General features: G+C 54.8%; 2 protein-coding genes across 2 annotated transcripts; one reads left to right on the top strand and one right to left on the bottom strand.

The window, feature by feature from the left end:
* The first annotated feature begins 3875 nt into the window (after nt 1–3875).
* EXTL1 (exostosin like glycosyltransferase 1) lies at nt 3876–15347 on the top strand. Its single transcript, XM_087820503.1, has 11 exons — nt 3876–4916; nt 9632–9722; nt 10031–10138; nt 10968–11087; nt 11569–11701; nt 11900–12006; nt 12841–12930; nt 13622–13708; nt 14016–14176; nt 14847–15018; nt 15183–15347. Exons 1-11 carry the CDS (start codon nt 4147–4149, stop codon nt 15345–15347), a joined length of 2004 nt encoding a protein of 667 aa, XP_087676629.1. The 5' UTR covers nt 3876–4146.
* A 3082-nt stretch (nt 15348–18429) lies between these two features.
* SLC30A2 (solute carrier family 30 member 2) lies at nt 18430–25314 on the bottom strand. The gene is made up of 7 exons (XM_016219091.2): nt 24974–25314; nt 23535–23681; nt 22736–22889; nt 21824–21980; nt 21030–21135; nt 19829–19963; nt 18430–19364 (listed from the first exon to the last, which is right to left on the bottom strand). Exons 1-7 carry the CDS (start codon nt 25185–25187, stop codon nt 19219–19221), a joined length of 1059 nt encoding a protein of 352 aa, XP_016074577.2. The 5' UTR covers nt 25188–25314; the 3' UTR covers nt 18430–19218.
* Nucleotides 25315–27244: the final 1930 nt, after the last annotated feature.

Below are 27244 nucleotides of genomic sequence, written 5' to 3' on the forward strand. Positions count from 1 at the left end.
CCCGCCAGGATGCCCTGCCTCTCTTGGTTCATCCAAGCCCCGAGGCAAGCATGCGAGGGCTGTTCAGACAAGCCCAGGCCCCAGCTGGCCCGAGAGCCTCCCTGCAGGGAGGAAGGTAGGAGAAGGCTCGTGTGGATTCTCCAGTGTGGGCGTGGGCCTGAGCTGGGGGGAGGCAGGGCCGAGGGTAGGGGAGCTAGAGCAGGTGTCCCCGCCTTCTCCCACCAGCTGGCCTTGGCCTCCTAGCCCTCCCAACTTTGTCCATCCATCCATCCATCCATCCATCCATCCACTCATCCAACAAGCTTTGGCTGGCTGTTTATTATGCTGGCGCGGGGGATGAGAAGGATGCGTTCCCAGACTCAGAACCGGATTCCTGACTGTTGATGTAAGAAACATCCAAACCTGTAGAGAATCTTTGAGTTTGTTTGAGCCAAACTGACAGCCACTGCCGGGAAGCAAAATCCAACAAATTGAGAAAATGCTCCAGAGAATGGCAGCTTTGCATCTTATTTTGTACATTAAAATCAAAGGGGGAGACATCAGGAGGTTACATGGAATCCATTGGTGGTAGATTAAAGGGACACGAGAAAGCAAAGCGGGGAAATCTCTGGGATTGGATAAAGAGGAAAAGAAAGACGTAACTTCTTGTACACTGACGGGTACAGGAACATTGGTGGGTACAGGATAGTTAATAATGAACATTGACGGCACATGGATTTGGTATGTGGGGAACAAGATGGCAATTAGGGCTCCGCGGTCTCTGCTCTAGTGCAGCGGTTGAGCCCTGAGGGGTCTGGAACAGGAGATTACTCTGACATTTCAAAGATCTGTTGTCCTAGATGCAAAAGGGCCATAGACAGGCTCACTTAAGGTAAAGATTGACCTTTGTCAAGGAAGCTACAGGCCCAGGATGTGACTACCTGCCATGACCTGCTTTTAGTTAGGAATTTTCATGTTCAGACCATCCTATGTGGCTGCTTTCATCTCTGAGTTTGGAAGGCCGCCACGCAGGCCTCCCCTTGTCAGGTTTAACAGGCGCTGCTTTTCAGTCCTCATGACCTTCTCCCCCAAATCACCCCTTACCCCCAAGTCTTCCCCATCTCCGTTAGTGGCATCTCCACCCTGCCTGTGGCTCAGGCCAAACCTCACATCCCACCCATCATCAAATCTGTCGTTTTGCCCTGGCTCAAAATATATCCAGAATCCAACCACAACTCACCCCTTTCACTCCTGCCACTCTTGTCCACGCCACCATCATGGCTTACCTGTGTGGCCTGACAGGGAGGGCTCCTGCCTGTCTCAGCCCTCCTCTCCTAACCCTAACCCCCCCCCCCCCACCTAAGCTCTTTCTGGAGTCAGACTGGTGCTTTAAAAACAAGGTCAGATCACACCTCCCACATAGCAGGCACCCCCTCCCCCTAGAACCTGTGACCTGGCCACTCCCCCTGGAATGACCTTCCCCTAAAAATACACCCACTCACTCCCTCACCTCTCCAGGATGGTACTCAAATGTCAGCCTCTCAGGGAGGCCAGCCTTGTTTGGCCCATTTCACATTGCAGTCCCTCCCGTTCTCCATCGCATTTATTGCCAAATAATACAAGATGTGTTCCTTATTTGTTTTGTTTATTGCCGATTTCCCCTCCCTGGAACATGAGCTCCTGGAGGGCAAGATTTTAGAAACTGCCTGGCCCCATCACGTGCTGTGGAATGAGTGAATGAATGATTTGTGGGGGTAACGCCCGTAAAAAAGTTGTCCCTGCCTCCATTCCTGCCATTTCCTGTCTGTTCCCACACGGGCAGCCACAGTGATTGTCCTGGAAAGCACGTTGCTAGAACAATTGCTACAACAATTTAGGTCTCAGGGAAGGTGTCACTGTCTCAGGGCCTTCCCTGGCCCCCTTCTTCTGTAATTGCCTGGTTACTGGTCTCTCTGTCCCCGGGACAGTGAACTGGGGCCATGTCTGTCTCATGCAGGAGGTAGAATGGTGCAGTGGCTAAGAGAATGGACTGCCTAGCTCCAGATTCCAGCTAAGGTGTGGGACTTTAGGCAAGTTACTTAAAGCTCCTTGGGCCTCCATCTCCTCATCTGTAAAATGGGGATAATAATAGTATCTCCTTCGGAGCCCCATAGAAGAGGGTAGAATGAGCAAACACAGTAAATGTAACGTGAATGTCAGTTATTACTGTTCTTCAGGGTTGTATCCCAGTGTCCGGCACAAAGTCTGGCCCACATTTAGTACTGAGTGGCATTGGCTGGCTGGCTGGCTGGCTGGCTGAATGAATGAATCTGAGTACAGAGGGATGGAGAAATGGCATGAGAACCTAGATAGAGGAGAACCCTCACCCAGCCAGAGGAGAGTCAGGGAGACTCCCTGCAGGGAGCCTTCAGCTGATTCCAGCAGGGCCAGGAGCCAGCCAGCAAGTGGAGGGAGGCCGTGCGGGCAGGGGCAGTAAACGGTGTGTGCAAAGGCCCCTCATGACAGAGAGGACAGCAGGTGCGCAGGGAATGTCCACCCATCACTCAGTGACTGACCCTGCTGTGCCAAGAGGCCAGATTCCCCTTTGTTGGCCATTTTGAAGACATTCTTGGGTGTAATGACAAGAAAAAATCTGAGATGTTCTAAATTAAAATTACAGTGGCTGGGGAGTTAAGGAAACAGAACAGTTAGCCTGGTCATAGTTGTGGACCAGCTCTGACGAAACTGCTCACATTCCTGTATATATGTTGGAATTCAGAATCAATTTCCATGTGGCTATTTCCATGATTATCAAACCCCAGGAGCCCTTGCTTCTTATTTACACACAAGCCTCCCAATCTGTTGCCCACAGCTAATCCACAGGAGTGGACACCTCTTCCGCGGGGACTCTGCTGCACCTATGCCAGAACTGGCCCCGCTTCACCTTCTCCGGCACCCTCTGTCTGTGGCTAATGTAACCCTTTCAGAAGGCTCACATCTACCTCCACCCCCTACTTGATGTATAAAAAAGGGCTTGCAAAACTCCGGGATGACGAACATGCTGTCTAATCTACCGAGCCACGCTGCTGGTGGTTTAAACTCCATGCCTTGAAGGGCTGATGTGAGAATTCTGAGACAGAGGCTGTGATAGCTTGTGGCAAACTGAGGTGTGGTCCCTGCAGGTTATTATTAGCAATCAAGGAAACTGGTTTGGAAGGGGTTAAGTGGAGACCCTGCCTCCCAGCCAAGAACAAATCAGGGCTGGCAGGGGAGGAGCCAGGCTGCCACTAGGAGAGAGATCTAGACTAGCCAGATGTTGCCTGGAGAGAGGGAAAGGAGAAGACGCATCTGAAGGGATTGGGGGCCATGGGGCGGGGTCTTGGGGCAGGGTCCCTGGCCTCTGCACCGTGATAGCTCCAAGCCAGAGGGTGTAGGGCCAACTTCTAGGGATTGGAGGAGGAGGGGCCAAGTTGCCTGTGTCAGAGACAGTGACAGGGTGGGAGAGAACCAGGACCAGGAACCCTCCTCACCCCCCAGGCAGGCGCACCAGCTGCACCCAGGCCTTGACCTCAGCTGACCCTGATAGCCCACATGTGGTGCAGGGTCTAATTTTAGCTCAGCCACAGGGCCCAAAGCCCAGGAGTGCTTGTCAGCGGGCACAGGGGTGGCCAAGGGGTGGCCAGGGCTGCTCTGGGGCTGTTCAGGCAGGGGGAGGATTGGGGAGACCACCCCTGCTCCTTCCAGCCCTGCACCTTGGCCAAGCCGCCTCTTGTGGGAGCCCCAACAGGTCCCCCATGGCCTGGCAGACCGTCCTTTCCATTGAGGGCCAGGTCAGGGGGTTTAGCCAGGAGGGTAGAAGGACACAGCCTAGCAGTCTGGACAGCGGTTGCATCAGGCTGAATAGTGCCTGGGGGCAGCGGGGTATCCTGCTGGGAGGGCAAAGGCTGGCTTGGTTGTCTAAAGGCCAATGAAGCAGAGTCCTGACCACAGGAACGCAAGGCCAGAAAGTTGGGTCCTACCTGGCCTCCCTGTGCCTGGTTGACCCTACACAGGCAGCCTGCTCTTGATGAGCCTCAGTCTTCCCATCTGTACAATGAGGGCGCTGAACTAGGTTGATCCCAGCTCCAGCGGCCCACCCTCAGGCCCCTGCTCCTCCTGCTTTCCCCAGCCCTGGCTGTGGGTGGCCACATGCAGTCGTGGAGAAGGAAGTCCCTCTGGCTGGTACTGCTGGCCTCTTGGCTCCTCAGCCTCCTGGGAATCTTTCCCCTTCTCCGCCTGGCAGTGCCCACCAGACCTCGGGCAGGGGCCCGCCAAAGCTGGCCCCGCTGGCTGGATGCAGAGCTCCTGCAGAGTTTCTCCCAACCTGGGGAGCTCTCAGAAGATGCCCTTCAACGTCCTCAAGCCCCCAGTGGTGGCAGCTGCGACTGGGGAGCTTGCTTTGATGCCTCGAAGTGCAGGGGTGGTGGCTTCAAGGTGTTTGTGTACCCAGTGGCTGGACCCATCTCTAAGACTCAGCACAAGATCTTGGCTTCCATTGAGGGATCCCGCTACCATACAGTCAGCCCCACCGAGGCCTGCCTCCACCTCCTCAGCCTGGATGCCCTGGCTGGAAAGTGCAGCCTGGTGCCCCCAAAATGGAATGGGGGCAAGAACCATCTGGTCCTCCGGCTCCACCCAGCCTCCTGCTCCTGGACCTTCCAGCTGGGACAGGCGATGGTGGCCGAGGCCAGCCCCGCAGTGGACACCTTCCGGCCTGGCTTTGACGTGGCCCTCCCGCTTCTCCCTGAAGCCCACCCGTTTCGAGGTGGGGTTCCTGGCCAGCTGCGGCAGCACAGCCCCCAGCCTGGGGTGGCCCTGCTAGCCCTGGCAGAGGAGAGGGGCGGGTGGCGCACGGCAGCTACCAACTCCTCAGCCTGCCTCTGGGATGGGCACTGTGAGCAAGACCATGGACCGGAGCAGTAAGTGGACCTTTCCCCTCGGGGGCTGGATGGGAGGGGTCTGTAATGGGAGCGAGCTGGAGGCCAGGGTAGAGGGCAGGATTGAGGTGGGACCACCAGCTACAGCAGGAGGGAGTCAAGTTAGACAGCAGAGAACACCACCATCAAGATGGTGATTTGCTGCAAGAGGTGTCCAAGGCAGGTTTTGGAGCTCTCCCTGGGGATCTTTAAAAACATAAGACATGACTCACTCTTACTCTTTTTCTCTTATTTCAATTTAATATTTTATTTAACATACACTTCTATAGTGCATGCTCTGTGCTAAGCACTTTCACAAATAATGATTATAATAAGATAATACTAATTGCTATCATTAAGTTTGTGTACCTGCCACTGAAGCTCAGAGAGGTTAAGTAATTTGTTTGAGGCCACCCAGCCAGAAAGAGCACAGCTAGTATTTTAATTCAGAATTACCTGTCTCCAAAGCCTTCAGTATTAGAATTCTGAGTTTTAAGGAAGGGTTTATGATCAACACTGTCAAATTCCTCAGAGCCATGGAGATTAGTCGCAGATAGAAGCTGCTCTTATGTCTAATTTTGGGGATTAACGTCTCAAGAAAACAGCCTTTGGTTACAGCAAATATGAATTAGGTTAGACTTACAAAGGAACTTCCTGCCAGTGAGAGTCCTGAATACATATAAGGGGCAGCAGGGCCCATGGGACATGGAGACCTTGCTTAGAAACTTCTTTCTACCTGGGCTAGTTGGGGTGACATACCTTAGGCGATAGAGCAATTAACCCCTAAGCATCCCCACCCCTCTGCACCCCCAGGAGGCCAGAGTACCCAAAGGCTGGCTGAGCAGGCAAGAATGAAAATCCTTTTGAGGTTTCCAGAGCCCCTGAAGCAGAGGGGTCCCTCTCTATCTCCCAGGACAGACCTGAGTTGGAGTCTGTCACCCTGGTTTCCTTCCCTTACTCCCTCTCCCAGGCACCTCCCTGTTCTCTGCTGGAATGACACGGGCTGTTCTGAGCTCTACTTCCCTCCCAAGAATTCTTCATGTGGCCACGCTCCATTTTTACCTCTGCTTGGGGCTTCTGGGGCTTCTCTCAGCCAAAGGGCACTTGTGGGAATGAATTCCTCTCCCTCCTCTCGGGAGCCCCTCAGCCAAGGGTAAGAACAGAATTTCCCCCATCAGTTCCCACAGCCTTTCTGCCAGGACTCACCCCTAGCTGGCATCCTCGGCAATTATCTGAAAAGTCAGGATCCCCCGGGTACCTCAAGCTCAGAGCTCACCTTTGGTGACAATATTCTCTACTCACCATGCCCCGCGTCACTTTCTGATTTGGCACTTAGCTATTCTTGCTTACAGAAAGTTCCTTCAGCTGAACTAAGTGCAGTTGGTTATTGGTGAATCTGAAAGCTATTGCAGCCTGAACTTCTTTGAGAAACTGAGTTAGGGAGCTGCACACAGTAGGTAGGTGCTCACTAAATGTTTACTGATTGATCCAAAATTGGCCAGAACTGGCCAAGGTTTCCTAATCAGTGTGGCCACCCTCTAAATAGCCTTTTTGATAAGTTTATTTCCAAGGTATGATACCTAGCAGGCTCTAATATTGTCCTCTGAACATCAAGAAGTTCTATCTTTGGCTTCAGCCCATTGTAAGCAGCAGGAGCTCTAATCTCTGAGGTAGTTCGAGCCTCAGTTTCCCTGAAGTGCCAGGAGCTGCCTGAGTGAGCCCGACAGTCTAGGGACAGTGTAACAGAAGGAGGCCTACAGCCACAGGGCCAGACCCTGGAAGGCGGCCTGGATAAACAACTGCTGGCCAGAGAAAGAGGCGATTCACTGTCCCTGCCACTGTCCCACATTCGCTCAGCTGGCAAGAGCGGGGGAGAAGCAAGTGTTTGGGGAAAGCTTGCTCTGGGCCAGGGGCCTTGCCAGCCACCTTACATAAGCCATGCCCAGTCCTCTGATGCACCCTTCAAGGGAGGTATTAGCATTCTCATTTCTGGGAACAGGAAACTGAGGCTCGGAGAGGTGGAGGGAGCCAGCCAAGGGCCCTTGGTGACAAGCCCTTGATTCGCCACAGCCTCCCTCCTGTTTCTGATCAGGCGCTTGGCGTTGGGACTAAACCCTGCACTTCTGGCTCCAAAGCCCATGTTTTTCCACCTTTGTTGAACAACCTCCACCCCTTGAAATTGTTATTTATTTTTATGAATAGGGAATTCATTCACATGGTACAAAATTCCAAAAGCACAAAAGGGTATACAGTAAAAACTCCCTCCCACCCAGCTTTCCTTCCGGGAACGAAACTCCGCTGCTATTTCCCTTGTGTCTTTTCTGAGGTACTCTGTGTACAAGCAACCGGTACACACACTTTCCCCGCTTTTTGTTTGTTTATTTACATAAGTTCAGTGCAGGTTTTAAAGTCCCTGGTCCATCTCCACTGGGCACAGGGGCTACAGTGCCTAAGGCCCATGATACTTTTAGGAGGCTGTGAAAATGTGTGTGTTTTTTTAAATCAGGAGAAAAAAATGAACTTTTAGGTAGAAGAAAATATTTTCATATATAATATTAATATGTTCATTTTTATATCAACACTGTTATCAAATACAATTTTTATAAATTTTTATGGCAGAGGGGCCACAAAGGCTAAAGTGCTTAGGGCAGATGAAAGTAGGCAGAGCCACACTGACTCCAGCCTTGGGCACTGAGGCCCGGAGTCCATGGCAAGCACCTTTCATGGTCACAGAACCCTAAGACTTCATTGGCAGTTACCATGATGATCCTTCTATAACACCCCCACACTGCCGCTCATCCAGTCTCTGCTTATTTACCTCTACTGATGGGGAACTCACCACCTCCCAAGGCCACCCACTGGCTACTCGCAACCAGCTCCATTACCAGAATTTGTGCTGAAACTGACTTTTTAGACATTGGGTCCATTGGTCCTGGGTCTAGCCTCTATGGCACACTGAAAATTCATGAATTTAGCACCCACTGAGTGCCACTCTGCCAAGTGCTCTGCTAGGCCCTGGAGATACTGAGATGAGGGAGGCACAGCCCTGTCCTCATGTAGCTCAGTCTCGTAGGAGAGACAGATAGATCACTGGTTAGGACACACCTTGTTAAGTGGAGAGATGCTATGCAAGCTGCCTGCCTGGCTCCTGTACTTCAGAACTACGTGACCTCTGCGGGCCTCAGTTTCATCTGTAAATTGGGATACTAGCATCACATACCTTCTATCTCGTAGAGTTGCTGTGAGAATGAACTGAGGTAATGAATATAAAACACAAAGTATGTGCTCAACAAAAGTTAGTTTAGCTTATTATTACTCCAGTGCATACAGGGGCTGTGGAAGCAGAGAGGAGGGAGCCATTTCTAGAGAGATCAGGAAGGCTTCCTAGAGGAGGTGATGTTAAGATCAAGTAGGATTCCTTGGGCTGCAAGGCAGGGGAGGGGTGCTCTAGGCTGAGGTAGGACTTGCAAAGAGAGGGACCAGCGGAGGCTGAAGAGGGCTGAGAGGTGTACTTCATTCAGCAGGCTCTTCGTTTCTGGGTTCTCTGAAGCCTAACCTCAGATTTCAGTCCCTTGGTGCTGCCCATTTTAGTGAGGTGCAGGCTGTTTTGTTGTTTAACTTGTAGCTTCTTCCAGGCAAAGCCTAGTGGACACCCGAGCACTGAAGAAAGAAGGCAGGGAGATGCCTAACAGCAGCTCTGGGTGGTTCAAACAACCAGGATCCGGGATAAGCACATCTTGATTCTAGTTCCAGCTCTGCCCAGCCCTTGCTGAGACCCTGAGCTCCTCTGAGTCTGAGACTCAGTATCCCCGTCTGTTCAGTGAGGGTTGGTCCAGAGACTGACTAAGGACTCCCAGGACTGCTTGAAGGGTCAGACTCAGGACCAGATAGGCTGTAGCTGAGGAGGATCCTGGGACCCTCTAGGCCCTCCCTATTCATCAGTCCTGCTCTGAGCAGGCCTGTGAGTCCAGGATCCTGCCTGCCCGCCGCCCCTCCCCACCCCACCCCCAGCAGCTAGGTGATGGGCACTACTCCTCTGGGTGGGCAGTCCCAGGGAAGTGACTCTGAGAGGGCAGTGACTGCCCCTCGGCCCCCACCCCACAGGCACACACAGCTTGAGTGTGGCCCTGGAGCTGTGGGGAGGAGGTGGGAGGAACAGAGGAGGCCTGTCATCTGGGTGAGGGGGCCTCTGGGCAGCAGCTTCCTGTGTGGTTCCAGGCTAGGGGCCCAGCCCACCTCATGACAGAAGAGCCTTTCATGGGCCTGGGCTCTCAGAATGGAGGGGGGTGGGCAGGGCATGGAGGCCACTCAGGTGAGGACTGCCTGAGAGCCTGCGTGTGGCAGAGCGGTGGGAGGGCAAACACATGCATGTCCAAGTCAGACCGGGCCTTGGGAAGCCAGGTCCTGCCCCCTCTCAAATTGCAAATGAGGAAACCTCCGCCCAAAGAAGAGCAGAAAAGTGTCTAAGAACAGCAAGGGCAGAGGTGGAGCTAGAACCCAGGGCTCCTGCTCCAGTCTAGGCGTGGGTGAGGGGCGAGTGTGAGGCGGGCGCTCGTGTATCTGTGTGTAGCTGTGCTTGCACAAATGAGAACACAATGGTGTATTTGTACATTGTGAAGTGTTGGTGTGGGGGCTGGGGTGTCATAGAGGGAGCCAGTGGGGGGAAGGACAGCTGTCTCAGGCCTCGGGTGTGCTGGACCCCTCCTGTGCCTCCTTAGGACCCACCCTGGGGCAACGCTGCCCAATGCCACCTTCTGCCTCATCCCCGGCCGCCGTCCTGATGCCTTGCGCTTCCTCCAAGCCCTGCAGGTACAGCCCCAACTTGCACAACTTGCGCATCCCTCATCCCCCTAGCCCACACTCCTAGCTGCCAGGGTTCTCTGGGCCCCTTCCAAGGGGAAGGAGAGGTAAGCTGCTCTTACTCCTTTACTCTGGGACTCAGGTGTGCCTGTGGCCACGTTTATCTCACCCTCTGCAGAACACCCACACTCCCAACCCCACTTTCCTCTCCTCTTGCTCCTTGCCCCCAATAGCAGCAGCTGCTGACTTGGAACTGGGAGGTGGGTGAGTGTGTGCAAGGTGGGACTGAGCTCCCCAGTGACACCCCTGCCCCCCAGGCTGGCTGCATCCCTGTGCTTCTCAGCCCTCGCTGGGAGCTGCCCTTCTCCGAGGTTATCGATTGGACCAAGGCGGCCATTGTAGCTGACAAGAGGCTCCCACTTCAGGTAGCTGAGGGCCCTGCCCATGGGGTGGGGACTGGACCCAGGACACGGGAGGGACCCCAGGATCCCAGCCTAGCCTCAGTCCTCATTCCTATCCCCCCATCTATGTAGTATATTGATGATTTTGTCCCCGAGCCCCATGCCTCTGGGACTCCATAGGATCAGAAGAAAGCCGACTCCTGAGCCTCTTTCAACCTCAGTTTCCCCATCTGTACAATGGGATGTTAGACCAGATGATCTCCATGGGGTTCCCCTTAAATACCCAGTTTAAGGGAAGACCACACATATGCATACACACACACACTTCAAAACTGGAGTGCCCCCATACAGCTTTGGGTGGCAAAGAAAAAGACACAGTGACTTCTATCTGATGAAACTAATTTTGCCTGGCTCTGAAAAACATATGTGTGAGCCTTGAATCCTCTGAGAAGTGAGAAAGGTATAGGGGATTAATAACAACAGGTACCATTCATTGAGCCTCTACAATGTGCTGAGCACTTAGTATGTACTAATTTAATCCTTACAGCCACCCTATGAGGCAGGTACAATTATCCCTGTTTTATAGATAAGGAAATAGACTTGGAGAAGTTAAGTAGCTTGTCCACAGTCACACAATTACTAAATGGCATTTAAACTCAGCTCTCTGTGACCCTTGAACTCTTGAGGCTATGCTGCCCGGGACTTGGCCAAGGGTGGCTGCTGCTAACTCTGGAGAACCATGGAGAGAGGGCTTCTGGTTCCCAGACCTCCAACCCCAGGTTGTCCCCACCCCAGGGTCAGTCAAGGCCTGACAAGGCCCCATGCCTTCTCCTTTTCTCCCTCTGTGGCCCAGGTCCTGGCTGCCCTCCAGGAGATGCCCCCCACACGGGTCCTTGCCCTGCGTCAGCAGACCCAGTTTCTGTGGGACGCCTACTTCTCCTCAGTGGAGAAGGTCATTCATACCACTCTAGAGGTAAGGAGGACTCGCCTGGTAGGGGCCCTGGTGCTTGACTCCTGCCTTGCCCTTTTCTAGACACCTCCTCTGCCTTGTCTAGGCTTCCCCCTTAAAGATGCTTCTGGGATGAATCTGAGACTGGAGCTCTTGGATAAGTTCCCCAATGTTGGCCTCAGTTTCCCCATCTGTAGAGAGACAGCTGTGGCAAAGAGATTCCAAAGTTTGTACCAACTCCAGTTGATGGTACTGGCTGCCCGGGTGCTGTGCTGGGAGGGGTTCTGGGTCTGGAAAGAATGTCATGAGCTGTTAGTGATGTCTGTCATGGGTAAGGAAGGAAAGGAAGGCAGCAAGCTCGCCAACATCTGCCAGCTCTGGACACCATCACTGAGTACGCCTTACTCCGGACTTCTGCATCTGAACCCCTCTCTCCCCAGGGTGATGCAGCTGCCACCCCTCAGACCCTGCCCGCTGCCACCCAGAGCCCCCTCTCATTTTGCAGATTATTCAGGACCGGATCGTTGGAGTGTCTGCTCACCCCTCGTTGTTGTGGAACAGCCCCCCAGGGGCGCTCCTGGCCCTGCCCACGTTTTCCACAAATCCCTTGGACTTCCCCTTCTATTATCTACAGCACGGTATGTCCTGGGGATGAGACAACCTGAAGTCCCCTCATCAACTCTCCCCAAGTTCCTTTCAGTCTCAACCATAGAGCCTCACCAAGGCCCTCCCCAAGTCCCCAACATCTCTCCTGGCTCCCAGGGTCCCCAACCCAGGTCACTCTCCCGGGGATTCTGTCCCCTCCCATCCTAATAGCCTGTGTCTCATTCCCCCAGGCTCTCGCTCTGCAGGCAGGTTCAGCGCCCTGATCTGGGTGGGGGCCCGAGGCCAGCCCCCCCTGAAGCTCATCCAGGCGGTAGCAGGTTCCCAGCACTGTGTCCAGGTCTGCTTCCTTGCCAGCTGGGGTTCTGGGATCCAGGGTGGGGGCAAAGGACAGGGCAGGGCTCTTGAAGATACCTACACCCCAAAGATGACCATCCATTTTGGGGGAGGGGAGGCAGGGGGAGGACTTTCAAGGGCTCTTGCTGCCTTCTTTAAGTCCTAAGTTTCTTGTACTTTCCCCTCACCCCTTTCTGCCTCCCCATGGAAATTGATGACTCCATCTAAAAAGGAGGGCCTCCTGGGGAGGCTGGAGAAATAAACATACCTGTGTTCACTCATTTACTTACCCAGCAGTCACTTTCTGAGCACCAGGTCCTGGGTTTGATGCTGAGAATGCCGAGAAAAGGCAGGAGAGGGTTCTGCCCTGGATTCAGATTTACTTAGCATTTCCTGGGACACATACTGTCAAATGTCACTTCCAGAGAAGCCAGGTAGACTCTTGAGAGTACTTGCAGAGGGGGATGCAGTGAGCTCAGCCAGGGCACAGATGGAATGGCAACACACAGGACATCGAGCTGGGCTGGGAATGATAATGGAGCAGGAGGAGGAGAGTGAAAATCTTTGAGAGAAGATGGGGATGAGATGTGGGGTCAGGGCCCAGGCTAGGGGTCCACCACTGGAACTCTCTTGAGTTCTAACTACCTTCAAGTCACCTTCCTGCCCTGCAGAAGCCCAGAGGCAAGAACAGGGCAGTAATGAAAGGATCTTGGCTCCAACTAAGCTCTTCTCCCAAACTCACATATACAGCTGCTCACTCATATTTCTTCCACCCTGAGAAAGATGGCTCCTGGGATCTTTCTGCCCCAGACTTCAGTAACACCCCCTCTCCTCCTAGATTTTGGTTCTCTGGAGCAATGACAAGCCACCCCCACCCAGGTGGCCTGAGACAGCAGTGCCCTTGATAGTCATCGAGGGGCACAGAAAGGTAAGGGATGGGGAGGGGTGTGGAAGGGGTGGGCTCAGCCCTGGAAAGCTGGGAACTGGGGAGGGCATTTACTTGGGCCTGAGCCAAAGCTAGACTTCATGTTGGGCCTGAAGATATCAGACAGGAGGTTTCGGCTATAGGCCTAATAGATTCTCTTCCATCCCTGGCCCTTGTTAATTGTGCTTCCAGAGAACTGGGGTTTCATGAGTTGGGAGTACCTTGAATGTTTCAGATAAGGGATAGAGGAGAAATCTAGGATCCTGAGGAAACATGGACAGATGGCAGCAAATGGGCCAGAGGTTCTGCGAACCCAGGATGGTATGAGCCACCTGCTTGCTATGTGGTTCTGGGCAAGTCCCCTCATCTCTGGATCTGATTCTTTCAAAGAAGGATGTTTGATAACCCCTTCCAGGGTTGAGGTGAGCATCCAATGAGGCAAGGAAGGAATCCTAAGATGTCAAAACTGAAAGGGCCCCTAGACGCCAACTGCCCCATTTTATCAAAGGGGAAGTTGAATTCCAGAGAGGTAAAAGGAGCTCCTCAGATCCAAGTTCTGGGCAGGCTTGCTGTTTTCACTGCCCTTCCCTACACCATGCCTGCAGGACTCCTGCTTAGAAGATACTCAGATATTCACTGTGGGAGCCTGGGGAGGTTCCCATGCTTAGTTGCCCTCACCTCCCTCCCTCTGCAGGTCAGCGACCGCTTCTTCCCATACAGTGCCATCAACACCGATGCCATCCTCAGCCTTGATGCCCACAGCAGCCTTTCCACAAGTGAGGTGAGGACTGGGCCCAAGAGGAGCCCAGAGTGGGTGGGGACTGAGCCAGAAGGCCCTGGAAGTCCCTTGGATTCCCTGAGCTGGGAGGGCCAGATGTCAAGAGGTCCAGTCTTTTGCCTTTGAAGCCATCCCAGCAAGTCCCTCAGCCTTCTCCTTAGAAATCTAATAGCAGCTTTCCAGACTCTTTCAAAAATATTCTTTTCAGCTCCCAGCTGGAAAAGTTCCCCTAAGCATTGCCCCCTCAGCCAGGCTGGCTTTGCCTCCATACCTCTGATGTTCCTTCCTCACACCTCACGTATCTCCGCAGGTGGACTTTGCTTTTGTGGTGTGGCAGAGCTTCCCGGAGCGGATGGTGGGCTTTCTGACCTGGAGCCACTTCTGGGATGAGGCCCAGGGTGGCTGGGGCTACACTACTGAGAGGGTCAACGAGTTCTCCATGGTTCTCACCTCAGCCGCCTTCTACCATAGGTACAGGTGGTAGCCCTGGCACCAGGATTAGATGGCCAGAGACCCCCTCTTTAAACCAGGAGCAGGGTGGCATGGGAGTGAACACAGCAGTCAGCCTAGAGCCCAGAGATCCAGGTTCAAGGCCCAGATCTGCCATGTCCCAGCTATGTGATGGGCAAGTCTCCTCACATCTCTTGAGGGCCAGCTTCCTCATCTGTAAAATGTATTCACCTCACAGGGCTGGTGTGATAATCAAATGATAAAAGAAATTTTAATAAATCAAAAAAATAAATGTGTGTGTGAACTGGGGACTGCACAAGCACCCCAGTCTTGGGGCAGGGACTGAATTCTGGAGGGCCTCTTTAGAGGGGTCCCTTAAACATGTTTAAACCAAATATGGAAGCTCTTGCAGGGAATCCTCAGTAGAATGAAGAATACCCCTAAAGTCTGCTGGGGCCCCGGTTGTGTGGCAGGAGGGCTCTGTGAAGCAAGGCTCTCCTGGAGCGGCATCAGCAATGGAGAGCGGTCAGGAGCGCTCTGAAGTGGCCAGGGCTCAGGGAGAGGAGCAGGGTTTTTGCAAAGGCTTGGAGAGCGGGGGTCAAAGGGAGGGTGAGGTCAGGACTGGGAAGATGGGGCCTGGGATGGGGGGGTGAGCTCGGCTGCAGCCTCCCCATCTTCCCCCCTCGCCCAGGTATTACCACACCCTCTTCACCCACTCCCTGCCCAAGGCTCTGAGGAGCCTGGCAGATGACGCACCCACCTGTGTGGACGTCCTAATGAACTTCCTGGTAGCAGAAGTCACCAAGCTGCCCCCCATCAAGGTGCCCTACGGGAAGCGGCACCAGGAAGCCAGATCACCACAGGTGAGCATGGCGGGGACTGGTGGGCACTGGGAGGGGGAGGGACGGAGGGTTCCCGCTCGGGCCAACCTGAATTCTTTCTGCTGCAGGGGGCGGGAGAGAGGCTGGGTTCGGGAGGACAGAACACTCGGACGGGTTTCTCCCCCCCCCCCCCCCCCCCGTCTTAGGTGCCCGGGGGGCTCGGGCCCGCCGACCCAGACTGCATCGACCGCGCGGCGGCAGGGTTCGGCCACATGCCCCTGGTGTCCTCGTGCCTCCGTCTGGACCCAGTGCTCTTCAAGGACCCGGTGTCCATGCTGCGCAAGAAGTACCGCAGCCTGGAGAAACCCTAAAACGACCCACGGAGACCCCCTTCCTTACTGCCCGGGGCGCTGCACCTACTGCGAGCGGGAGGCTCGGCTCACGTGTTCCCTCCCTAGAGACACCTAGGGAGCCAATCCTGGTGCCCGGCTGGCCAACGCGTCGGATCCCGATTGGCCAATCATAGCCGTGGCGCCCGGAGGGGGCGGGACCTCGCCCCGCCCTCCAGCCCCCCGCCGGGGTGCTCCCGGGTGCGCTGCGCTGCCGGGTCTCCGTACGTCTGCCTCAGCCGACGCCTCTGCCGACCTGGCTTCTACTTGTCTTTCAAATCCTCGCCTCCCGCGGGGACTTGCCTGACCCCCCTCCCTCTCCGGGTCGGTTTGGTCTTCTCTGCGCTTTCGCAGCCCGGCGTTTCCCGCAGTCCCGGCGCTGCTCATGCCGCCTCATCGCGTCACCGTCAGGCCCCAGCCTGGCCTGGGAACCCCGGGAGGGCAGGGTCGTGTCCTCCTCTCTGGCCTTGCAGGTGCGCTACGAATATTTGACGAACAGAGAAATGGAAGACACATCAACTGCGTGCCTGGCCCTTTGAGGACGGTAGCGGGAGTGTGGACAGGATGTGCCGAGTGGGAAAACGGGACTCCGTCCCCGTCTCCGGGGTTCCCTGTCCGGCGGGAAGGCAGCTACCCGCAGACGCCTGGGTTGCCAGGCGCAGTCCTCGCGTCCCAGCGATGGAGCAAAGAGGCACCGGGAAGCCAGTTTCCGGGCTTCTTTCCCGACTGGGCGGAGCAGAATGGGGAGGGGAGGGCAGGGATGAGAAGGCGGGCGGTGGGCCCCAGGGGTCCGGGACCCTCGGCTCCGTTCGGCTCGGCTCGGCCCGGCCCGGCCCGGCCCGGCCCGGTCGCAGCCCTGCGTTACCAGCCTCGACCACTAGAGGTCAGCGCCGCCCCGCGCTCTCTCCTCCGGGAAAGGGAGTGTAGTTCTCAGCACCTCCGGGCTGGAGAGCAAGGGCAGGGCTTGGTAATGCGCAGCCTGAAGTATGGAAACTTGGGGAGTAGGGGAATAGCTGAAACCATAGCCTCACCCTTTAGCCTACACACTGAGCACTAAGCAGGGCCATTTCCAGGTGGGCTGGGTGGGAGCAGAAGCTGGATTGCCTGTAGGTGAGAGTGCAGTGCGAGAGGGGACTCTGGGTTCTCCCGGGTTCATCCACCTGGAGCTGAAATTATCACTTCCGAAATAAAGGGCGGTCCTTGCCCCCTCAAGCTCAGGCTATAAATACCCCTACAGCAGCTGTGTGCCGGCAGGAACCTGGGAGGGGGGCGGCTCTAGAAGGGTGGGGGTAGTGGGTCCAGCCCAGGTCCAGGGTGTCAGGTGTTTTTCTGCTTTGATGGCCTCCCCGCTTTGGAAACTCCCGTGACTAGCTCGTTGGCCAGAACATGCTGTCCCCCAAGGCCTCTCCAAGGCTTCCCATCCCCATTCTCCAGCTTGACCTCTGGCCCCTGGATGACTCAGGTCCTCCCTGGGGCCAGTCACAGCTGGGGGTGCTGAGAAGCCCTTGGGAGGCATGGGGCTGCTAGATTCTTGAGGTGGAGGGGGAACTGGGAGTTAAAGTCTACGAGAGGCAGCCTGGCCCAGGATCAAGAACAGTTGAGAGTGGGTGAGAAAGCACACAGCTGCAGCCCAGGCAGCCTTCAGGGCAGAGGGCTCTGAGTGCCAGGCCTAGCCAGGGGAAAGAGGCACCTCTCCCTTCCCCAGTCACAGCTGTGGCACCCAGAACACTGAACGGCCTTGGCATAGCCTTGCCCATAGGGAGGGCACTCCAAGGCTCAAGGACTCACACTGTAACAACATGCAGCCCAGAGCGGGTCCCCAGCCCCTGCTGTAGGGGGAGGCCCAGGGGAAAGAGGCAGAAACCCCAGACCTGCCTCACACTTGCTGTGTGACTTAAGGCAAATGACTCAACCTGTTTGAGTTTTCTCATCTGTAAAAATGGAGCATTGCAGTGACTGTCTGGAGAGGGGTGTAAGAACTTGCCATGCAGCAAAGCTCAGGATCCAGGTTCCTGGGGCCTGCCATGGCTGAGGAGGAAGGGATTGTTGATTCCCCAGAGATTGGGAGATTGGGGTGGACCACGGCCATCTTTCCAGAATAAATATGAAAGTAACCAGTCTTCACTGACCAGGTGCTTCGCAGACTCTGGCTCCAGTCTTCACAATAACCCTGTGAGTTGGGTGTTACTCTCAGATGAAAATCAGAGGCACAGCCAGGCTGACTTGCGTAAGGGCACTTGCTTGTTATGGCAGAAGGACACCAGACCAGGGCTACCTGATGTTGGGCATGCTGCCTCCTCTGTGAGACTAGGGACCGGTCTCCCCCTTCATCTTATAAACACAAGCCACCCCCTAGCTCAGGAACCTTCACACACTCCAGGAAGCCAATGTTTCCTGTCCCAATTGTATATAGGCCCTCTCCTCCATCCCCAAGTTCAGAGCCGGTCAGGCCATGGGGCAACAGAGCTGACCCAGTCAGATCTGATTTCAGGTTGAGTTCCCCAGGACACTATCAGGCTGAGAATTGACTCAGGAACTGTGTGGCGGTTAGGGTAGGACCCAGGATGACATTCCTGCTCCCCTTCTGCTCCCAACTGTGGCCTGGGTATCTGTTGGCACAGCTTCCTGAGCTCAGGGAATAAGAGGAAACCAGCCAGGTCCTTACTTAGTAGTAAGTCTCCTCCCTCCAGGAAAGGGAAACATTTGGCTGAGAGCTGATGTGACTACCACAGAGATGGGCCTCAGGTGCCCCCAGCTCCCCATCTCAGGGGGACACGTAGGAGAGTGCAGGGTCCTTATGTTACCAGTGTGTTGGCAGTGAAATTGTACCTCAGTTCTTGAGTTTGGCAAAGATTTAAGAGCTAAGAACTCAAATTATAAGAGAAAGTTTATTTAGAAAGTTACAGAAGGGCCCTTGGGGTTTAGGAGAGAAAAGCAGAGGTAATGTGCCTGGGGGGAAGAAGAGGGGGAAGGGACAGGCGCAGGTATGCTCCCTAGAGGGAGAGCACCGGGCTGGGTCCTTAAGGATTTTAAAGGCTGGGAGTTTAGAGGAGGATCTCAATAAAATATTCATCAGCTTTACGCTGATACACCAAAATGAGATTCCCCTGACTTCATCCCTCCTTGGGTGTGGTTGGCACAAATGGCATTAATTGGATATCTGTTATCTCCTGAGTTGGGTGATTTTATTTACCCTCTGGTTGGGGAGAAGTGTAAACCATTTACTCTTAAGTGTCCTTGGTTAGGGAAGATCAGATTTTGTTATTTACTAGATGGCTCGTTGTAAACTGCTTGGCTGGTTAACCACCTGTCTCAGTTTCTCTAGTCCACTTGTCTGGCTTACTAGCCCCCATGGCCTCCTTAAATCAGATCATGTTAGAGGCAAAGGGAGGGGGCTCTGTTCCCAGGCTTCTTTACAGATTCATAAGGCAAAGAAAATGGGAAGTGAGGGAGGTAGGCAGGGGACACTAGGGCCAGGCTCCCCTCCGGCATCCCTCACTGTGCCTCACTGCCTTTCCCTGAGGTTGGTGCTAAGATAGCACTGGCTGAACATTAGGCCCAAACCCAGCCCTGCCGGGAACTGACCCAGGAGCGGGAGGAGTGGGATCAAACTAGCTTTACACCTGCCAAGTCCCCATCCTGGGACTGGCTATAGTCAGATGGGGGAGGCAGGGGAAGAGCCCCATTCCTGGAGTGGGCAAGGCTCCTCCACACTGCTCATGGAGCTAAGGTCAGGAAAGGGATCTGGCTTATAACACAGCCAGGGTAAAGCAGTTCTGGCTGGGTCTGGGGGACACTGGGCCCTGCTGTCTGCAGGTCCTGTCCATGCCCCAGTTGGCATCTGGCCAGGCAGTCAGTCCGAGGGGCCCTGGCATGCCTGACAGTCCTTCATGTCCTCAGAGTAGTCCTCAATCTGGATGGTCATGGTGTGGAAGTGGAACCTCCCCTGTAGGCGGGCACTGGCTGCCTTCAGCACAGCCTGGGCATCTGTGTTCTGAGCTGGGGGCCAAGAAGACACATCAGGGGAGGCACCAGAAAAATGTTTACTCTTGGGCCCTCAGAAACAATCAGAAGCCCAACTCTCATGCTCTACCCACAGCAGATCAGGAGAGGTGATCTTAAACATCAAGAAAGCCCAGATTCCACTCCTGCACCAGGCAACCCCCCAGCTCCCACACCTGGCACAATCCTGGAAGAACAGGAAAAGCACTGGCTTTAAGGCTTTCCTTTGCCACTTAGTTGTAAAAGTCTGGGTGACTCACCCCACCACTCCCCTAGCCTCAATTTCATCTATAAATGGGCTTGGGATGATCAAATGAAATAATGTATGCAAAGCACTCAGCACGGGGCCAGGTTCAAAGCCTGGGCACTGCAAGCATCTGGAGTCGCCTGGACCTGTTAGGGATGCCCCAGGCCTCTCTGGCTGCCTCCCTCACCTCACCCTGAGCGTCCCCACCACTCACCGATGGCGATGTGGACAGACAGCACCGGCTGGGCCACAGTCAGCGCCCAGATATGCAGGCTATGCAAGGCTTCCACCCCCTCCACTGACAGCAGCAGATCCTGAACAGCCGTGAAGTCCACACCTTTGGGGGTCGCTGGCGACAGCAGGGATGGGGCTGAGTGGAACTGCTCCCCTCCACCCACGCTGGTTCCTGCTCCTCCAATGGCATCTCAGAAGAGCTCCTTGGCCAGCTGTTGCCCCCTCTTCCTAAATGATCTCCGTCCTATCACCCTGTTGTATTTTCCTCTTAACACTGTCTGAAATTGTTTGTTTCTGGTCTGTCTCACCCTCTAAAACGGAAACTCCATGAGACGACAGTCTATTTCGTTTACTACCCTATCCTCACCGGTACCTAGAACAGTGCCTCACCCATAGTAGGTACTCAATAAAAAGGGGTTGGTTTTTCTTTTTTAGTGGAAAGAAGGGAACCTGGAGATTGTCACACCCACGTCGGGCATCATCATCATCACTTTGATCTGGGTCAGTCATATTCTTGGAGAAAAGGCTCTGACCTGCAGCTGGACACTCCTGCTGACCCCAAACCAGGATCCAGATTGACCCTCCCCACACAGACCCATGACCCAAGACCTGGAGCACAAGAAAGCCAGATGAATAGTGTGGTAGCTCAGGGCAGACCATCTGCCACTACCTAGCACCCGTTGAAGCCCAGCCACATCCTCCTGAGGCAGGGACCTCGGAAAAGAAGGCCTGAACTGGTTCACAGATTCAGCAACCTTGTCCAACACTGACTGCCTTTTCCGAGCCTCAGTCTGTCCCCCTGTGCAATGGGAAGCATGATCCTCACCCCTCTCTACCTGAGGAAAGGCAAATTGAGATTGAGGAAGTGTATGGGGAAGGGCTAGAGTGTCAGGTGCTACAGACCCAACCCAGAAAACACCTGACTAGGCAAGGAGCACGCATCTCAGCAGGGACGAGGCACCCTTGAGCCTACGGGGAAGGGAAGGCATAGTCCAGAGGACATTTCCAGGAATGGCCACACCTGAGGGCCCAGCTCTATGCCAAGACTGGCCTAGGGCCCCAGGCTATGCCAGGCTCCAGACCCTGGCTCCCCACCAATGTGCCAAGATCCAACCCCCACCCTGGAACTTCCACTAGAACCCGAAAACCAAGAGCAAAAAGGAAGCCCGAAGCCTGGTTACCTTCCATTAGCACCAGGATCACGTCTCTCAGGATGGTCAAGGTTGTTCCCAAGACCAGGATGGAGAAGAGGAAGGTGCAGGTGGGGTCTATGTACTTGTACTCTGGCTGCAGAAAAGAGAGAAGGCAGAGCTAAGGTTCAGCACCAACACCTCAGCTTCCCTTCTCCCTTCCCTGCCAGCACTGTGTAGGGAAGAGGGGCTCTCTCTGCGGGTGGGCATGAGCCTTACCAGGCCTTGCCTTCCAGAAGGACAGGCCCGACAGACCACAGTTCAGGATAAGGCATAGTCCCTTCCCACCCCTCCTTGCCAAGGGGCTGAGACATGGACGGATCTAAGCGGAATCTTAGACACCATCTAGTCCATCACCCCCATTTTACAGGTAGGGAAATTGAGGCTCTGTTAGAGCAAGGGACCCACTCTACATCATAGCTAGCAAGGGCTGGAGCCAAGGCCTGGCTCTTTCCAATATACCCACTGCCTCTATGTGACAAGCAATGCCCAGGCTTCAGCAGCACACAGTGCTGGGTTTGAATCTGGCTTCATAACTTACCAGTGGTGTGACGCCACGCAAGTCATGGAACCTTTCTGAGCTGCAGAAAACACCACTACCTACCCTTTAGGGTTGTGAGGATCAGAAGTTGAATAAATGTTCCTTCCCTTTCCCCACCCTTTTGCCAAGACCTGGGAGTGGAGCTAGAATCTGGGAAGGGTCCTGTGCAGAGAGCAGCACCAAGATGATCTATACCCTCCCCCTCCCCAGGCCCCACCCCCTTCCCATTGTCCCCAGCTCTGACCTTGAAGTATAAAATATAGGCCGCCACCAGGATGCCCAAGCTCTGCAGCAAGTCCCCTATCACATGGATAAAGGCAGCTCGGACACTGGGGTTCTCCTGCTGCTGGCTGGTGTCATGGCTGTGCCCGTGGCCAGACTGGTGAAGAGTCAACCCCATTCTACGGGAATGGAGACAAAGCCAAAGGGCTCACTGAGGTAGCAGATACAGGCTTCAAATCAGCCAGGTAGAGGCCACCCGTTAGGGCTGGCCTCCCTGGGGGGCAAAATCCCAAACCCCCAGACTGCGCTATCCCTTTGGCTATATGAGGAGCCTGACCCAGACCCACGAGGCCTTGGTTTAGAGTGCTATAGGAGAAAGGACTCAACCCCAATGCCAGGCTGAATCTGGGCACAAAGATGCCACAGTGCCAAATCTCAGAGCAGGAGGACACCATGGAGGTCATCAGTTGCCCCCACCGTGTCACACATGGGGAAGCTGAGTCTTAGGGAAGTGGCTTGCCCTAGGCCACTAAACGAGGGAGAGAACCCAAATAAGACAGATACTCTCTACAGCCTGCCTCTCACTGAGACCAATTTCAGTCATATCAGCTTGAAAAAGAACTTGGATTCTTCCCCTAGGGACACCTGCTCCTGCAAGAACTAGACTAACCCCTCCCCACTTCAGGTATGAAGCCTCCCAGGCTATTCAGCAACATGTATGGGTTGGGGGCATGGAGTTGACACTGCCCCAGATTTACAGTTCCTGACGAACTTGGCCCAGGCCTAAGGCAGAACCCAGGCGTTCCAGGTGCCTGAGCTCAGACGTTAGGGAAATTCTGTGCCTATAGCCTGTGCTGGAGTTCGGCTGCCCTGTTTCCACCAGAAGGCACATAGGTATGCACGTGAGAAATGAGAGGAGCGAGGACTCACTCACATGATGTTCACAGCCACAGCACAGCCCGCCGTTATCAGCATGGTCGTCCCCTCAATCTCATAGTCCCCAGAGATCAGCCGCTCCGCCGCCAGGTACACCAGTACCCCAGTCACGACCCAGATGGACAGCACAGAGAGCAGGGCTCCCAGGATCTCTGAGGAGGAACCGACCCCAACACCAATCTTAGCATGGAGCCCTAAGGCTGAGGAGACCTCCTCCCTCTGGGTGTCCCCACCCTCACCCCAAGTCAGGGCCTGGGTCTGAAAGTATGGCTGCACCTTACCCCACCACTCAAACACCTGACCATGTCAGAGCTAGAAGGAACTTAAGTCATTTGGGTCAAGCCTTTTTGTTTTACATGTAATGAAGATGACTTTTTAAAATATATACCTATTGCTCAGCTGGCAAACTGAGGCTCCTGAGGAGGAGAAGGCTGGGCCATCTCCCACCAAGAGAAAAATGACAATGCAGCCCAGAGATGAACTAAAGAGGGTTTAAAGTCTGTATCTTCCAGAAGGCTTTGCTGACCTTTCCCACCCCCCGGAGTTGATCCATGGAGTCATGTGCAGTTAATGTTAGTCATTTGTTCTTGAAGCTTGCCCACTGCATTTCATAGGAAGGTAAACTGTCCTTCCCCCCAGACTGGGAGCTCCCAGAGGACAGAAGCCAAGTTTGACATTACCTTCCCCCAGGAAAGTTGCCCTCCTGGCCTCACTTGGGGGATCCACCCATTACAGCCACCTAAGAACCCATGTCTTGAATCTTCCGGTCCTACCCCCATCCAGACCAGGGCCCTCACCAGCTCTCTGCCAGCCGAAGTTCATGGTCTTGGTGGCTGGCCGGGAGGACATCCAGAGAGAGAAGAGGCTGATGAGCATGCTGGCAAAGTCAGTGAGTAGATGGGCTGCATCGGTCATGATCGCCAAGCTGTGCGCTAGGTACCCACCTGTAGGGACAGGGATGACAATGGAGAGTCTTCATCAGCTCCCCAAGGAGCCAACTTCCCAGACTATGTGTGGAGCAGGGAAATCATGGGCCCTGGAGAAAGACACTGGGCCAGGACCTCTTCACCCATTCACTCTGTAACCACAGTCAAGTACTTTCTCTGAGCCTCAACTCCTACCATCTGTGAAACGGGACTAACAACATCTACTTAGACTCTAAGTCTTAGAGGGTGAATGTGAAAATCAAGTTCAAATAGGGCCTGGAAAGCGCAGTAAGCATTCAGTAAATGCTCTTTCCTTCCAGGGATTCAGACCTTCCCTTACCTACTAGTTGTGTATGATCTTGGGCAAATTACATGACCTAAGTGTACCTCAGTTTCAAAATCTGTAAAATCAGGAGAACTAACAGCACTCATATGACAGCACAAGGTGTTTTGAGGATTGCATGAGATAGGTGTATGTAATACTTAACAGACAAAAAAAGAGTTAACAAAGTATAGGGAATATAGTCAATAATAACATAATAGCCCAGCTAGTGTGGCTTAGTGGTTGAGGGTCAACCTATAAACCAGGTGCTCATGGTTCAATTCAGGTCCTGGCACATGCCTTGGTTGCTGGCTCTATCCCCAGTAAAGGGAATGCAGGAGGTAGCTGATCAATGACTCTCATCATTGATGTTTCTATCTCTCTCCCTCCCTCTCTCTGATATCAATAATAACAAATAAATAATAATAATATCATAATAACTATGTATAGTGTCAGATGGGTACTAGACTTACCAGGGTGATCACTTTGTAAGATATATAAATGTCTAACCTGAAACTAATATAATATTGTATGTCAATGGTAATTGAAAAATGAAATTTTCAAATAAAAAAACTTAAAAAGAATTACTATGACGCTTGAACAACAAGGGTTTGAACTGCATGGGTCCACTCATACGTGAATTTTTTTCAATAAATACAATTAGCCCTTCATATCTGTGGATTTCTCATCTGCTAACTCAGTCATCCCCATGGAAAACAGTACTTTCACATCTCCAAACACGGTTTTTCGTCCGTAGTTGGTTGAATCCATCAATGAGACAGGGGAGACTTATAGCTAAGTTTTTAGGGAATCAAAAGTTACTAGTGGAATTTCAACTGTATAGGTCAGCACCCCTAACTCCCCACTCCCACCCCACTGTTCAAATGCCAACTGTATTAATATTGCTGGAACATTCAGGAGAAAAGCCTTTTGGATCATCCAGGCTATCCATGTGCCAATATCATTTACTTAGCACAAAAGTCCTTACCAATGACTTCCCCAATCATGAACACCAGGCAGATGAAAGAAGCCATATAAAGCTGGCGACGGGCCCGCTCCTTCTTGGGGTCACAGTGACTGCCAGGACCCTTCTGGGAGTGACAGTAGTGATTGCTCTCCACAGCCAGCTCAATGGATGGCAAGGCCGAGTCAGGTGAGGACATAGAAATCCAGCCAGCCCCATCCTGCCGCAGAGATCCCATGTAAGACCTGGCCAGAGAGGAAGGGAAAGAGTAGACTCATCAACAATAAAGTTAAAAAAAAAAAAAAGTAGACTCAGCTCTGAGATGGGGACAAGGAGGGCTGACTCCAGTCCTGTCTGTTCCAGGGGCCTTGGCATTCCCATGTGTACAACTAGGGGACTAGCTAAGGAAGGACACTCCAAGCTCGACAGTCCCCAAGGAGTGACCAGAAGCCCATGTTCGCAGGTGGGTGCTGGGGAGTGACCAGTCTCCTGGAGTCTCGGGGCCCTGGTCTCGGATGTTCACTTCTCCTTTATCCCTCCCAGGGCCTGGAGGAGGGGAAGACCTTGGGAACCGGCCAAGGGGCGGAACCGGCCCAGCCGAGCGCGGAGGACAGACGGAGCTCAAGCCCTGGCAGATCGGTGAACCCCCATCTCGCGCACCAGGGGACACGGGGCCTCCCTGGGCAACGCTGCCCGGGGGCAAAGTACCCGGCCGTGGGCGGGGCTCTAGGCATCGCGCTCCGGGGCAGCCGGCAGCGGGCAGGATCTGGGCTCAGCAGCTAAGGTGGGCTGGCCCCCGAGCCGGGCCGGACCTCCCCTCTCTCGCACCTCCCCCCTCCCCCCGTGTGGTCCCAGCTCCAGCCGCCGCCCAAACCAACCTAGGACAGCAAACGAGGAGGTGCGCCCGGAGGCGCTCAAATTCCCACCCTCCCCACGCTCTCGCCTTACCGGGCTCCGGGCCTGGCGTTCAGCAGATGCTGCTTATCCGTGGCCTTCATGCGGCCGGCACGGCCCGCGCTGGGTCTGGAAGCCGCGCGCGGACTCCCCGCGGCGAGACCTGGAAGCCGCGCGCCCGCCGCCTCGCGGGCGCACTCACCTGCGCGGGCTGTGCGTCCGCCCGCGCCCCCCTGCGCCCCCCCTGCGCCCCCCTTGCGCACCCCTGCGCCCCCCCGCGCCTCTCGCGGCCGCGCCGCCGCTTCAGCCCGGGCAGTGCTGCGGCCGCGTGGGGACCGTCCTGCCGCCGCCGCGCCGCTCAGCTCCTGGTCCGCGCGCCGAGCGCTTTATTCGGCCCTCGCCACCCCGTGTGAAGCGGCCTGCGGCGCGTCGTGTGCAAAAGCCCCCGGGGAAGGGGGATGGGGTGGCCGGCTGCAAAGGATGCCCAGGAGCTGCCCCGAGCACCCATCCCCGCGTCCCTGGGGCCCGGGGAGCCCACCTGGCTTGCGACAGAAGCCTAACCGCCTCTACAGAGTTAGGACTGGGCGACGGCTGAGCGCGCTCTCCCCGCGGGGGGCCGGCAGCGTCCCGCGGAGAAATTCTCGGATCTCAGTTGCTGGAATTCGCTCTGGATCTCGGGAGAGCGGGAATGTGGCTCCCGAGGCCAGGGCTGTGTCTCACCTGGGGCTGGAGACTCGGGAACGCTCGTTTGAAATAGGTTTCCGCCTCCGGCTGCAGCCGCCTGCGGTCGGCCGGCCGCGTCCCGCTCAGGCTGGCGGAGGGGCCCTGGAGGGGGGTCTGCGCCCCCGCAGCTTGGGCAGTGGCCCTCTTTAGGACTGGTTGGGGCCCCCGACCCATCCCCGCCAGTGAGGCAGCTCGGGTGCCTTGCCTGCGCGCTCGGGTTAGAGTCTGGAGCGCCCGGCTTGTCTCCATCCCCTACCTAGGGCAGTGCCGCGCTTTGGCATCAACCTCCATGTGGGCAGAGCTGACACCACCACCACCACCGTCCCCTCTCCGCCGCCCTCCAGCAGCTCACAGGAGCCCCAGGAAGGGGCCGTGCATGGGGTTCCGCCTCCTGCTTTCTGGCCTCAAATTCCTTCAGTCTTCTATGGACTTTACTTTTTTATTTTTAAAATATATATTTTTTTATTTTTGGGGGGAGGGGGAGAGAAACATGGACGTGAAGAGTGTATCAGCTGCCTCCTGCACGCCCCCTAGGGGTTGAGGGGAACCCAGCGGGGTGGGGGGTGGGGGGAACTGGGCATGTACCCTGACCCAGACAGGGAATCAAACCAGCGACCTTGTGGTGCATGAGCCGACTCCCAACCAACTGAGTCCCACTGACCAGGGCTATGGGAGGAT

The sequence above is a fragment of the Miniopterus natalensis genome, chromosome 9 (genome assembly GCF_054644295.1).
Source record: "Miniopterus natalensis isolate mMinNat1 chromosome 9, mMinNat1.hap1, whole genome shotgun sequence".
NCBI lineage: Eukaryota > Metazoa > Chordata > Mammalia > Chiroptera > Miniopteridae > Miniopterus > Miniopterus natalensis.

What these genes read in the sequence shown, in the direction of transcription:
- EXTL1 (XM_087820503.1), top strand. Translation starts at nt 4,147, where the DNA reads ATGCAGTCGTGGAGAAGGAAGTCCCTCTGGCTGGTACTGCTGGCCTCT. An exon ending in ACAAGAGGCTCCCACTTCAG is followed by an intron (nt 10,139 to 10,967) that starts GTAGCTGAGGGC and finishes TCTGTGGCCCAG; the next exon opens with GTCCTGGCTGCCCTCCAGGA. An exon ending in GCAGCCTTTCCACAAGTGAG is followed by an intron (nt 13,709 to 14,015) that starts GTGAGGACTGGG and finishes GTATCTCCGCAG; the next exon opens with GTGGACTTTGCTTTTGTGGT.
- SLC30A2 (XM_016219091.2), bottom strand. Translation starts at nt 25,187, where the DNA reads ATGGGATCTCTGCGGCAGGATGGGGCTGGCTGGATTTCTATGTCCTCA. An exon ending in GATCCTGGTGCTAATGGAAG is followed by an intron (nt 19,964 to 21,029) that starts GTAACCAGGCTT and finishes TGCTGTCGCCAG; the next exon opens with CGACCCCCAAAGGTGTGGAC. An exon ending in GTCTGTCCACATCGCCATCG is followed by an intron (nt 19,365 to 19,828) that starts GTGAGTGGTGGG and finishes CTTGGCCCCCAG; the next exon opens with CTCAGAACACAGATGCCCAG.